The sequence below is a fragment of the Bufo bufo genome, chromosome 4 (assembly GCF_905171765.1).
Source record: "Bufo bufo chromosome 4, aBufBuf1.1, whole genome shotgun sequence".
NCBI lineage: Eukaryota > Metazoa > Chordata > Amphibia > Anura > Bufonidae > Bufo > Bufo bufo.
Genome location: NC_053392.1, coordinates 359,378,608 through 359,392,583, shown reverse-complemented (window position 1 = coordinate 359,392,583; position 13,976 = coordinate 359,378,608). Strand labels below are relative to the sequence as shown.

The 13,976-nt window shown below is 43.8% G+C and overlaps 2 protein-coding genes across 2 annotated transcripts in view; both read left to right on the top strand.

Annotated features, from left to right (window-relative positions):
• The window catches only part of TRDN (triadin), a 276,197-nt gene extending 271,484 nt beyond the window's left edge, over positions 1-4,713 (top strand). The window contains exons 19-20 of the mRNA XM_040430087.1: positions 2,858-3,197; positions 4,385-4,713. Of these exons, the coding sequence (XP_040286021.1) occupies positions 2,858-3,197; positions 4,385-4,713 (669 nt within the window). The remainder of the gene's footprint in view (positions 1-2,857; positions 3,198-4,384) is intronic.
• A 5,321-nt stretch (positions 4,714-10,034) lies between these two features.
• LOC120999212 (titin homolog) overlaps positions 10,035-13,976 on the top strand; it is a 946,165-nt gene continuing 942,223 nt past the window's right edge. The window contains exons 1-2 of the mRNA XM_040430085.1: positions 10,035-10,065; positions 10,146-10,199. Coding sequence (XP_040286019.1) covers positions 10,035-10,065; positions 10,146-10,199 — 85 coding nt within the window. The remainder of the gene's footprint in view (positions 10,066-10,145; positions 10,200-13,976) is intronic.

The following is a 13,976-nucleotide window of genomic DNA, read 5'->3' as shown; positions in this document are numbered from 1 at the left end:
CACAGGCAGTGATAGGACATCACTTCCTGTGCGCGAGGATAAGGGGCCGCTGGTGTTGTGCGGGTGATCCAGAATAGGAAGCCTCAGGTGACCCCCCGGAAAGGGCCGATCGACCCCCAAAGGGGTCGCGACCCCTAGGTTGAGAACCGCTGTTCTAGATATTCGCGAATTCTCAAAGTGCCAATATTCACAATAAAAATTTGCAATCAACACTTGAAAAGAATGTTTCTGCATGCTATCAACAAAAAAAATTGAATATACATGGAAAGAAAATATGTTTATGTGCATGAGCCCTTACATGTAGCAGATGTGGTTAATTAGAAGGTTTGATTGTTCAAAAGCAGTAAAATACAGTCTTTAATATGAGCATAAGTATTTTGTTGTTCTACAAAGGGTGGTACTTGGATGTCAGTAATGTAATCAGAGTGAGAGTAGAGCTACATAAATTGATTTTTTTTTTGGTCTGGAAGTGTTTAACATCAAAATACAAGAGCTTGATATTTGGAGATTGCCCCCAGATATGGAAGCATGTTCTGTACTTATTATGTAATTCTCTAAGAAGCCATGCCTCTACCTTTATAATAGCCATATCATAAAGCGTTTGCTTGCTTCTGAACTTTGGGAATACCTTGTCTACCTGCTAATGATCTGCTAAAATACATTGACCCAAGTTTACTAATGTGTCTATGCCAAAAAAGTTTCTAAAAAGTGGTAGAAATTGGCGCAAGTTGTCATATCTGACATGCTCAACAAGGGGCAGACCTTTTCTGAAAGGGGAGGGAACCTCAAGGGGGATGGGGCCATAATTCTAGCATTAAAATCTGTCTTAATGGCTATGTATACCTTTGGGGGCACTTTTTTATTATTGCATTGTACTTATTTTGAGCTAAGGCCTCTTTCACACTTGCGTTGTCCGAATCCGTCGTGCACTCCATTTGCCGGAGGTGCCCGCCGGATCCGTAACACCGCAAGTGAACTGAAAGCATTTGAAGACGGATCCGTCTTCATAATGCGTTCAGTGTTACTATTGCACCCAGGACGCTATTAAAGTCCTGGCTGCCATAGTAGTAGTGGGGAGCGGCGGAGCAGTATACTTACCGTCCGTGCGGCTCCCGGGGCGCTCCAGAATGACGTCAGAGCGCCCCATGCGCATTGATGACCTAATCCATGAGATCACGTCATCCATGCGCGTGGGGCGCCCTGACGTCACTCTGAAGCACCCTGGGAGCCGCCCCGGACAGTAAGTATACTGCTCCCCTGCTCCCCACTACACTTTACCATGGCAAACAGGACTTTAGTGTCCTGGCAGCCGTGGTAACCATTCAGAAAAAGCTAAACGTCGGATCCAGTAATGCGCCGAAACGACGTTTAGCTTAAGGCCAGATCCGGATTAATGCCTTTCAATGGGCATTAATTCCGGATCCGGCCTTGCGGCAAGTGTTCAGAATTTTTGACCGGAGCAAAAAGCGCAACATGCTGCAGTATTTTCTCCGGCCAAAAAACGTCCCGGTCCTGAACTGAAGACATCCTGATGCATCCTGAACGGATTTCTCTCCATTCAGAATGCATTGGGATAATCCTGATCAGGATTCTTCCGGTATAGAGCCCCGATGACGGAACTCTATGCCGGAACAGAACAACGCAAGTGTGAAAGAGCCCTTAAAAACGTTTTTTCAATTGGTCTTTATTAACAATATGGAATCCTTTTTTCTGTACAGAGCTGACATGCGCTAGTAGCAGCCTTTGGATTTTCTGTCTTTTGACTTCTTAACTCTACTCTCTGATATTATAAACACTCATTACAGCTCAATCATTATCTTACTGATAAGAATGTGGCTTAAATAATTTATGACTCCTTAGTAGTTTAGAGATAAGGGTAATTAGATGACCAGCACAAAGTGAAATTGAAAGTACCAGTTACACAGCTAGAAAAACAATTAACCCTTTGTGACTAAACAGCTGAATATTTTTTATAAAGGCCAATTGAAAATATGATTTTTAGCCAAAAATAAGATAAACGTAATAATAAAACAAAATTGACTACAAAGGTGTACATAGTCTTTAAAGTAATCCAATAGTTGGTATAGGGTCAGAAAAAAGTGTATTTTCCCCACCGCCTCCACAATGGCACTTATAGAAGGGTGTCCCCACCCCCAGGACAGGAAACAACGCAGAAGCACATGATTTAAAAGGCCTCCTCCCCTTACCTATTCAGTCATTGTTTACTGTCCTCGGATAGGCACGGAAGCCTATCCTGGAGTGCCAGGAACATTATCTTATCGCCCAGCCTTCACTCTTCTCCCCACGGTGTGGGAGGGCTGCAGCAGGAAACGGGAACCCTGGGGATGCATGGCCTCCCTTACCCGTTCCTCGGGATTCTCCTTGGGCAAGAGAATTTCACCATCAAGTGATACTTCCGCGGTGGCACAGTGTTCAAGTTTTAAAAAGAGGGAGGAAATCCACTTTCTGTCCTTGCTCTCCGCTTGCAACCATGCTTGCCCCGATGGACACTGACACCACTAAGAAGTCTGGAGATCCTGCTGCCTCAGCCGAGTAAGCCTCCTCCCCGGTGGGGCCTTTTATGTCCTTCTTGGACATTTGTATGTACCTTTTATTGAGTTTAAGGAATTCCTGCTTCCCCTAAAATTATCTTGTGGTGTCAGTCGTGTCTTATCATATCCACCCCTGGTGTAGGTGTTGTTCTCTCTCTACTTGGCCCAATATATATATTTTTTTTATCTTTCTAGGGTAGAGAGACCATGATGCCTAAGCCAGCAGGTGGAGACTCGGGCACAAGAAATGCGCTATTTGCCGAAAATCCTTTTCCTTAAAATCTAAGAAACCTTTGTGCCCTAAGTACACTGAAAAGGTGGTTACAGAGAAGTCACCTTCCTTACTTGAGACCATGAGAATCATGATTAAGGAAGAAGTAAATGCAGCAGTGGACTCAAAAATTATGACACAATCCCCAGGTCCATCCACGCCCCATAGATCTCTTGCTTCTGATATAGCATTTGATCTGGATAAGGGGGAATTAGTATCCCATCCAGACTCTTCTTCCTCTGATGACGGTTCTGGAAAACCTTGGTTTCTCCCTGAAGTGGCAGAAGGGTTTCTAAAAACCATAAGAGCCACTATGAATATAGAAGAAGTGAAGGAGACCCACTCCATCCAGGATCAGATGTTCCAGGGGTTGGGTGAGAGAAGAAAATTTTCCCATCCATAACCATATCAAGGTCCTAATATCCAGGGAATGGAAAGATCCAGAAAAAAGAACAGCCATGACAAATTCCTTTATACTGAAATATCCCTTTTCAGAATCAGATTCTAATCTGTGGGACAAGACACCAAAAATAGATTCTCCAGGCGCCTGCATTTCTAAAAAAAAAACTCCCTCCCGTTTGAGGACATGGGTCTCTTGAGAGATCCCATGGACAAGAAGTGTAAAAATTTTTTGAAGAAATCATGGGAAACAAATACAGCCATGTTGCGTCCCAGTATAGCATCTACCTGTACAGCCATAACATTATCTGTCTGGCTTAATCAGTTAGAAGAACACCTGGCAGCAGGTACACCTAGGGATGAGATCTTAGCCTCTTTGCCTACTTTGAAGAAAGCATCCAACTTTCTGGCAGATGCCTCTGCTGACTTAATCAGACTCTCTGCTAGGTCTGCGGCTTTATCTAATGCGACCCGTAGAGCGATTTGGCTTTGTACATGGTCTGGTGACGCAAGTTCTAAAAACCGCCTGTGCTCATTCCCCTGTGAAGGAGACAGATTATTTGTCTCGACCTTGGACGACATTCTTGACAAGGCCTCAGACAAGCAAAAAGGATTTCCGCTCGAAAATCGTTACTTTCATCAATGACGTTCCTTTCAAAACCAGAAAAAAATTATACTGGACCAGAGAAAAAAAAGAGGGGTCAAGAAAGTAGCAGCCGTCCAAGGGCAGAGGGAGAGGATTTATTTTCAATTCTGAAAGTTCCTCCCGTTCCGCACAATGACACCATAGACCAGGTGGGAGGCAGATTAAAACATGTCACTCCTGCCTGGGAAAAGATAGCAGCCTCCCCATGGGTTGTAGCTACCTTAAAAGAAGGCTTGAGACTGGAGTTTTTGTCTCATCCCCAAGACCGGTTCTTCATAAACAAAAAACTGCCTCAGAAAGAAAAATTCAGAAATCTCATCTCTAATATCCAAAAAAGTACTCCTTCCAGTCCCAGAAAATCAATACCGCGAAGGTTACTATTCTCCAATTTTTCTCGTGAAAAAAACAAATGGATCCTTCCATTTAATAATAAATCTAAAATCCTTAAACAAATCCATCACCTACAAAAAATTCTAAATGGAGACAACAAAATCTGCTATAAATGTACTCCCTCAGGATTGTTTCATGACAACTATGGACCTTCAAGACGTGTACTATCATGTCCCAATATACCAGAGCCATCAGAAATATCTAAGAATCGCTGTCTTCATAGGGGATCAGTTACACCATTTTCAATTCAGAGCCCTCCCATTCGGACTCTCCTCAGCCCCAAGAGTATTTTCAAAAATTATGTTAGAAGTCACAAAGTACCTTCACTTACAGGAGATTCAAATAGTTCCATACTTGGACGACTTCCTGATTGCTTCACCGTCGGGGGAAGTACTACGATCCCACTTTTTCCAAGTCCAAAGATGTTCACCACTTTGGGATGGGTGATAAATTAAAAAAAATCAGACCTAAGTACAGATCAAAGAAAGCTCTTCCTGGGGGTGCTTCTGGACTCTCATCGTCTAATGTATTTTATTCTTCTAGAGAAACAGAATTGTCTACTTCAAAAAATCTCTCAGTTCTGCAGCCAGAGGGTCTCCTCCATAAGGAATATCATGGTCATCCTAGGTCTCCTGACGGCAACAATCCTGTCGGTCAGATGGGCTCAGAGTCACACGAGAATCCTTCAAGCATTTCTTCTATCCTCATGGAACGGTACCAACTCCACTCTAGAAAAACAAGTTCTCATCCCCAGGTCTGTAAAAGAATCTTTGATGTGATGGATAATAGAGAAAGATTTTCAAACTGGGGTCTATGGGCGCCAGGGAAAACAAATGATTGTGACCACAGACGCCAGCAATTCAGGTTGGGGCGGTCACTCACACAGAAGAATTGTTCAGGGCACATGGGGAAAAGATATGCTAAATGCTTCCTCCAATCTGAAAGAACTTTCAGCCATCTACAAAGTCATTATCTCCCTTCACACATCCTCATCTCCAAAAAATGTAAAGGTATTTTCAGACAATACCACGGCAGTCACTTACGTAAACAAACAAGGGGGAAACAGAAGCCGTTCCTTAGAGGCAGTGTCAAGAGACATTTTTCTTTGGCAGAAAAGAATCTTGTATCACTGACAGCGGTCCATGTGAGGGGAGAAAGCAACATAATAGCCGACTTTCTCAGTCGCCAGACCTTGAAGGATGGAGAGTGGTCCCTGAATTATCAGATATTTCAACAGATCTGCAAAAAGTGGGAAATTCTGGATCTAGATCAATTTGCCACAAAAAACAACAGGCAAACCAAAAAATGTTGCTCCCTCTCCCGACAGGATCAGCCGTTATGGACGGATGCACCTTCCCAGCCATGGCCCAAGTCCCTTCTTTATGCCTTTCCTCCCTTCAGTTTGATTCCAAGAGCTTTTATGAAGGTAGAGGAAGAAGGGGCTTAAGTGATATTCATTGTTCTATTTTGGCCAAGGAGATCTTGGTTTCCCCTCCTACTTAGGCTGTCTGCAGGAATATTCTGGACTCTTCCGTTAACCCTGGACCTTCTCCACCAGGGCCCAATATATCATCCCAAAATAAACCAACTCAATTTTATGGCCTGGAGACTGAAAGCCTCGCCTTAAAAAAAGAAAGGTTCATCAGATGCTGTGATTATCACAGTGATGTTAAGTCGAAAATCCATAACATCAAAAATTTACCTGAGAACCTGGAACACCTTTTTATCCTTTTCAGGTAATATTTTTTTCTCCAGATATCCTACAAATTAAAAAAATTTTGCAGGCAGGGTTAGATAAAGGCCTTTGACCTGCAATACTTAAAGTACAAGTATCAACCTTGAGTGCATTTCTGGATATAAAGCTAGCAGATTCACCTTTAATTAAGCGTTTTCTGAAGGGGGCTATGAGAATTTTAACCACCTCCCGTTCCATTATTCCACCTTGGGACCTGAGCTTGGTCCAGTCAATCCTGATGGAACCTCCATTTGAGCCAGTTGATGAGATTTCTCCAAAGCTTCTCACCTTCAAAACAGTTCTCGTAGCAATAACAACTGCTAGGAGAGTTGGTGAGATCCAGACTTTCTCTTTTAAACCTCCATATCTTGTGATTCTAGATGACCGTACAGTCCTCAGACATTGCCCTTCAAAACATCCTGCACAATATGATAAATAAATATGCTGATGTCCATGGCTACATTTATGAAAAAAATTACAGAAAACAGATGATAATGCACTAACACAATAGATGCAAGCATGGACTAAGCCCTCATTCTGATATGATAAAATCCAACACTCTCAGTCAATATATTTTGATCAAAACACATCTGTGCCTGCCTAGCCGGGGCACTTTTTAGTTCCAGGTTTTAATGCAAAAAAGCAGGAAACAAAATAGTTGAGGTAAATTTTTTTGCAAGGCACTGTAACTCTAAAAACATTTTTATATTTCTGTGATCAATACCTCATGTTTCATTTCTGCTGTGTGACCTTTCCTTTATTTCTTACCTTCAGTCCGCTTACACATGAACGTGTGCTGCCTGTGCTGTGGTCTGCAATTCCCTTGAATGGGGTCCGCGATTCGTCCGTTCCGCAAAAAGATAGGACAAGTATATAGTGCTTCCATAGAGTTCCATTCCGTATCTCCATGATGATCTGTGATGCGGAATGCACATGGCCGGTGTCCCATGTGTTGGCGCCGTATGCAGGCCGCAATATGGCCACGTGTGTAAGAGGCCTCAGGCTACTGCAAAATAACTTCTTTGTCACATGGAAAATCTTCACCGTTCCTTACTTTACACCTTTATATCTTGACTTTACTGTTATGATCTGGTAAGCACTGGAACTGCAGTGGCTGGGGATTGATAAGGCCATTAGTGATGAGCGGCTGGGGCAATATTTGAATTCACAATATTTTGCAAATATTTTGTAGAATATTTGTCATATATCCGCAAATTTGAGAATTTGCTACTATTTATTTATTGCAAAAATCGGCAATGTAATATTTGCGTAAAGCGCGCGCAATACAGGCGTGGGTCACTTTTGATACATTTTTCAAGCTGCTAGAAGTTTCCTGAGACTGGAGAAAATGGTTGGCATGGCAAAACATTAAAAATGGCTTTATATGCAGACTAGCTGAAGAACCCGGCTTCGCTCGGGTATATTTAATCTATTTCATTTAATGTTTGTGTGTGTCGTTAAAAGATATCAACACTATGCACTATTACAGTGACATCTACAGCACCCTGCCCCCCAAAACAATGACCTCCACAGCCCCCGACCCCTTAACACTGACCCCCCCCCACAGTGCCCCGTCCCCTAAAATTGGACCTCCACAGCAGCCCACCCCCTTAACTTTGACCTTTACAGCAGCCTTCCCCTTTAACAGTGACTTTCACAGCATACCACCCCCTTGACAGTGACCTCCACAGGGGCCCACCCCTTAACAGTGGCCTTTAGTGGATCGGGGGCATGTTCTTTTGAACAGCTCACTCTAAGAAAGCAGCACTGTACTGTCTGAGTGTGAGCTGCAGGGAGAAAGTCGCCCTCCCTCCCACCTCTGCAGCTGACACAAGTTGATTTTAACCTTCATTTTTTAAATTCCTGTTGGCTAAGGAATGGAGGGGGCGTGGCCTAACCAGATATAGGCATGGCTTAGCGGGACCTAGAAGTTGATTTTTACCTTCATTTTTTAAATCCCTGTCGGCTAAGGAGTGGAGGAGGCGTGGCCTAACTAGATATAGACGTGGCTTAGCGGGACCTAGAAGTTGATTTTTAACTTTATTTTTTCAATCTCAGTCGGCTGAGGAGTGGGAAGAGGCGTGGCCTAACCGGATCGGGGGCGTGTCCTTTTGAACAGCTCACTCTAAGGGTCCATTCACATGTCCGTAGAATGGGTCCGCATCCGTTCCGCAATTATGCGGAACAGGTGCGGACCAATTCATTCTCTATGGGGCCGGAAGACATGCGGACTGCACACAGTGTGCTGTCCGCATCCGCATTTCCGGAGTGCGCCCCCTATCTTCCGGTCTGCAGCTCCGGAACAAAATAGAGCATGTCCTATTCTTGTTCGCAATTGCGGACAAGAATAGGCATTTCTATGGGGGGTGCCGGCTGGGTGTATTTGCGGACCCGCAATGCACTATGGATGTCTGAATGGAGCCTAAGTGTAGTGGAGCCTAAGTGAGTGTGAGCTGCAGGGAGAAAGTCATCCTCCCTCCCACCCCTGCAGCTGACAGAAGTTGATTTTTACCTTCATTTTTTTCAATCCCCGCTGACTCAGGAGTGGGAGGGGCGTGGCCTAACCAGATCAGGGGCGTGGCTTAGCGGGACTTTGGGGCGGGATTTTAAGTCTTTTGAGGGTGGACACATTGTGGTAGGGGGCGTGTCTGGGCTCCTTCCTGAAAAAGTGACGCCCCTCGGGGCACCTAACTGGCTTATTTGCATATCAAATAAACTGGATTTTCAGAGGATAAAAACATTAATTGCTGGAACAAAGGTACATATAGAAATAAGGTGCTAAGTGCTATTAAGCCATGGTTTTACTTCAATAGCGATTATCCTGTTGACAGATTTCATTTAAAGCTCTCCTACAGCAGTGAAGATAAATGGCTGGGTTGTTATGGAAACCTGGAGTAAAACTGTATCAGGCTATTGGCTGATAAGGGTCATGTGACAAAGCTTCTATTGGCTAATGCATTTTTTGGTAATATCTCGGGAATTGTATGTCCTAGAGAGCTAAGACCTGGTCTAAAACCTTCCCGGAAACCTGAGGTACATGTGTGCCAAATTTTGTGATTGTAAATGCGACGGTGCGGATTCCTTTAGCGGACACACACATACATTCAGCTTTATATATTAGATAGAGTGCTCCAATATATTTGCGATTGCGTTAATGGGTAATTAATTATGCGCATATTTTGGCACAATAAGTGAAACTTCACATTTTAGCAGGTCTGCATGTATGTATGGAGAGCAGAACCTATCACACTACCTAACACACTGCACTGCAACAGCTACACTATATCAGGCTATAACATACACTGACTATCTGTAATATATATATATATATATATATATATATATAAAAGCTATCTAACTATCTATCGAATGTAATAAGTGGAAAGCACAGAGCACAGTAATGACACTGCTGTCTCTCTCAGAACTTAAAAAAAAAAACTGTAGAAAATGGCTGCTGGGGAGGTTCTTATATAGTCAGGGCCGGTGCAAGAATTTTTGCAAACACAAGCAAAGCTACATTTTGGCGCCCCCCCCCCCCCCCCCCTCGCAGCTCACCTGGCCCTGGTCCCGTCTGCAGCAGCTGGCTTCTCCTCTGTGTGGTCCTGGTATTTTCTCTCTGCGTCAGACCATCGCTAGTTTGAGGAAAGGTTTTAGAGGAGGATAAAAAGAAAAAAATATATTTTCCATTACATCTCAGTTCAGACCAGCAATCAGACAAAGTGATAAAAAAAAAAAAAAGAAGGTTCATTTTTCTGCCCTCCCCCAGGGTGCGCCTTAAGGCAGCCGCTTGGTCTGCCTTATGGTAGCATCGGCCCTGTATATAGTAAGGGATAGGCAACTTTCCTATTGGTTGCTAGGGATGTTGCTAAGCTCAGACAAAGACATTGCAGCATTCTCATTTGTCCACAAGCAAGAAGTAAGGAGGGATCATGGGTTCAGATGAAAAAAAATCTAGAATATTCAAAAATACGAATATATATCACTATATTCCAAATATTTGCGCCCAACAACAAAGGCCACTCTACCCCATGTATAAAAAAAATGTTATACCGCCAGACAATTCTTTTAACAAGTACATACATTCAGATATTTTTTGATTCTTAATTTCATTACAAAAATTAATTTGTTGATTTTCATTTTGTTTTGTTATAGAAAAGGAAAAACCTGCACAAAAGGAGAAAGCAGAGAAAAAAACTCCAGTCAAAGGTATCTATCTATCTATCTATCTATCTATCTATCTATCTATCTATCTATCTAATTGCAAAGAAGACAGCAGCACAGTTAGAAAGTGTAGATATGGGTGCAATTCCTCAGGGAAGATATGTATTTCTTCCACTGATAATTCCAAAAAACAAAAAGTGAGACAACTCCTCAAATATGGTAAAAGGGTGAAGGCTCATTTATTATTAAACGGGTCTTCAACCTTTCACTATATTTGAAGTGCTGCCTTACATTTTGTTTTTGTATCTATCTATATCTATTTAGCTTTTTTCTTTTTAATAAAATATTGCCATTTTTGCAAAGCCAACAAACCTGAATTTCTTATGATTTGTTTTGGACAAATCAGAGAAAGAGAATGCTAGAGAGAGCCTAGTATGCTACTCTGGGTTTCTAAAACACTATATACATTGTCTGGTAATCCTCTCCCTAACTCCTCACTGTATGAGCGGACCTGGATGGTAGGACGGCTCATATCCTGGATATCTGAGGCCCTAAGTCACCCTGAGAATCCCTCACAAAGGAGCTGAGGAGAGGAGCCCTGTTCTTCCAGGAAACAAAAGAACAGGAGTCTCAAAAGGCCTAGTAGCAGGGAAAATGAGAGACCATATACAGCAAGAGGATCGGCAGGTAAGAAAACAAGACAACACACTTACCTGCCGAAGTCTCCACGACTGGAACCCGTGCATACGTACAGGAGCCCTAACACCAAACAGAACGCCATACCAACAACTCACACAGGTATCCAGCACACCAGACTCCGCCAGGACTCCCATGCCGCAAGGTGCATGGCAGCACCAGGCAGAGCTGCATAAAGGCTAGTGGGTCACCCCTCCGGGAAACCAACCCCCTTCCGGAGCAAACAACACACAGGGAAAACATCTAACATACATGCAGGGACAAACAACCAAGACGTACAACACACCCTGAACATAAACCCACACCTAACATACAATAAGTGAGGTAGGGTATAAGGAGCATACAAAAGGAAGACAATCTATATCCAACAAGGTGCCCCTCAAAAACTGGGCAAGTTCACCAAGGAAAGGAGCAGAGCTCCATCACAAAACAAGGCTGGAGTACCACTGCCCCCAGCCAGGAAGCCACAGATAAAGTCAAGCTAGTGGCCACACCCAGGACACACCTAAATCCTCACTAGCTAGAGGATTAACCCCTAGCTCACCAAACCGCAGGGAGAGACAGCTTAAAGGGGAAATGCACGTGCAAACTGACAACACGTTGCCACCGGCAACCAGTCTGGACGGCAACCGCGTGTCACGGCGGACGTGCACTCAGACTAACAGATAAACCACCAACCAGGCTCTAGGCGAGAGGCAGGGTAAGGGTCACCTCCTTGCTAATCCCTGACCTCTCTCCCTGCACTGCTCAGCCCACATGCAGACCTTGGTGGTAGGTATGATGTGTCCCCGTGCCTGGGCTGAAACACCCTAAATTCCCTAAGATGGTGAAGAGGGGAAATAGGAGCAGCCTGCTCACATAGAACCTGGATAGGAGAGATGACACAAAACAATCAAACTTAAAACCACACTTATCTTTCTGAGCTGGAACAGACAACCTTCCTTCTTAGCTTCCAAGACCAAAGTGATTCCTATAATCCGCTCAGAGCACTGGGCTGGAGTGCTATTTAACCGCCTCCGGACCGCCTAACGCAGGATCGCGTTCCGGAGGCGGCAGCCCTGCGCAGAGTCACGCATCTACGCGTCATCTCGCGAGACGCAAGATTTCCTGTGAACGCCCGCACACAGGCGCGCGCGTTCACAGGATCGGAAAGTAAGCGAGTGGATCTCCAGCCTGCCAGCGGCGATCAATTTTTTTAACCCCTAACAGGTATATTAGACGCTGTTTTGATAACAGCTTCTAATATACCTGCTACCTGGTCCTCTGGTGGTCCCTTTTGTTTAGATCAACAACCAGAGGACACAGGTAGCTCAGTAAAGTAGCACCAAACACCACTACACTACACTACACCCCCCCTGTCACTTATTAACCCCTTATGAACCCCTGATCACCCCTGATCACCCAATATAGACTCCCTGATCACCCCCCTGTCATTAATCAACCCCCTGTCATTGATCACCCCCCTGTAAGGCTCCATTCAGATGTCCGTATGTTTGTTACGGATCCACGGATACATGGATCGGATCCGCAAAACACATACAGGCGTCTGAATGGAGCCTTACAGGGGGGTGATCACCCCATATAGACTCCCTGATCACCCCCCTGTCATTGATCACTCCCCTGTAAGGCTCCATTCAGACATTTTTATTGGCCCAAGTTAGCGGAAATTATTTTTTTTTTTCTTACAAAGTCTCAAATTCCACTAAATTGTGTAAAAAAATAAAATTTTACATGAACTCACCATACCCCTCACGGAATCCAAATGCGTAAAAATTTTTAGACATTTATATTCCAGACTTCTTCTCACGCTTTAGGGCCCCTAGAATGCCAGGGCAGTATAAATACCCCACATGTGACCCCATTTCGGAAAGAAGACACCCCAAGGTATTCCGTGAGGGGCATATTGAGTCCATGAAAGATTGAAATTTTTGTCCCAAGTTAGCGGAAAGGGAGACTTTGTGAGAAAAAAAAAAAAAAATATCAATTTCCGGTAACTTGTGCCAAAAAAAAAAAAATTTCTATGAACTCGCCATGCCCCTCATTGAATACCTTGGGGTGTCTTATTTCCAAAATGGGGTCACATGTGGGGTATTTATACTGCCCTGGCATTCTAGGGGCCCTAAAGCGTGAGAAGAAGTCTGGGATCCAAATGTCTAAAAATGCCCTCATAAAAGGAATGTGGGCCCCTTTGCGCATCTAGGCTGCAAAAAAGTGTCACACATCTGGTATCGCCGTACTCAGGAGAAGTTGGGGAATGTGTTTTGGGGTGTCATTTTACATATACCCATGCTGGGTGAGATAAATATCTTGGTCAAATGCCAACTTTGTATAAAAAATGGGAAAAGTTGTCTTTTGCCGAGATATTTCTCTCACCCAGCATGAGTATATGTAAAAAGACACCCCAAAACACATTGCCCAACTTCTCCTGAATACGGCGATACCACATGTGTGACACTTTTTTGCAGCCTAGGTGGGCAAAGGGGCCCACATTCCAAAGAGCACCTTTCGGATTTCACAGGTCATTTACCTACTTACCACACATTAGGGCCCCTAGAATGCCAGGGCAGTATAACTACCCCACAAGTGACCCCATTTTGGAAAGAAGACACCCCAAGGTATTCCGTGAGGGGCATGGTGAGTTCCTAGAATTTTATATTTTTTGTCACAAGTTAGCGGAAACTGATGATTTTTTTTTTTTTTCTTACAAAGTCTCATATTCCACTAACTTGTGACAAAAAATAAAAACTTCCATGAACTCACTATGCCCATCACGAAATACCTTGGGGTGTCTTCTTTCCAAAATGGGGTCACTTGTGGGGTAGTTATACTGCCCTGGCATTTTAGGGGCCGAATGCGTGAGAAGTGGTTTGAAATCAAAATCTGTTAAAAAATGGCCGGTGAAATCCGAAACGTGCTCTTTGGAATGTGGGTCCCTTTGCCCACCTAGGCTGCAAAAAAGTGTCACACATCTGGTATCCCCGTACTCAGGAGAAGTTGGGCAATGTGTTTTGGGGTGTCTTTTTACATATAACCATGCTGGGTGAGAGAAATATCTTGGCAAAAGACAACTTTTCCCATTTTTTTTATACAAAGTTGGTATTTGACCGAGATATTTATCTCACTCAG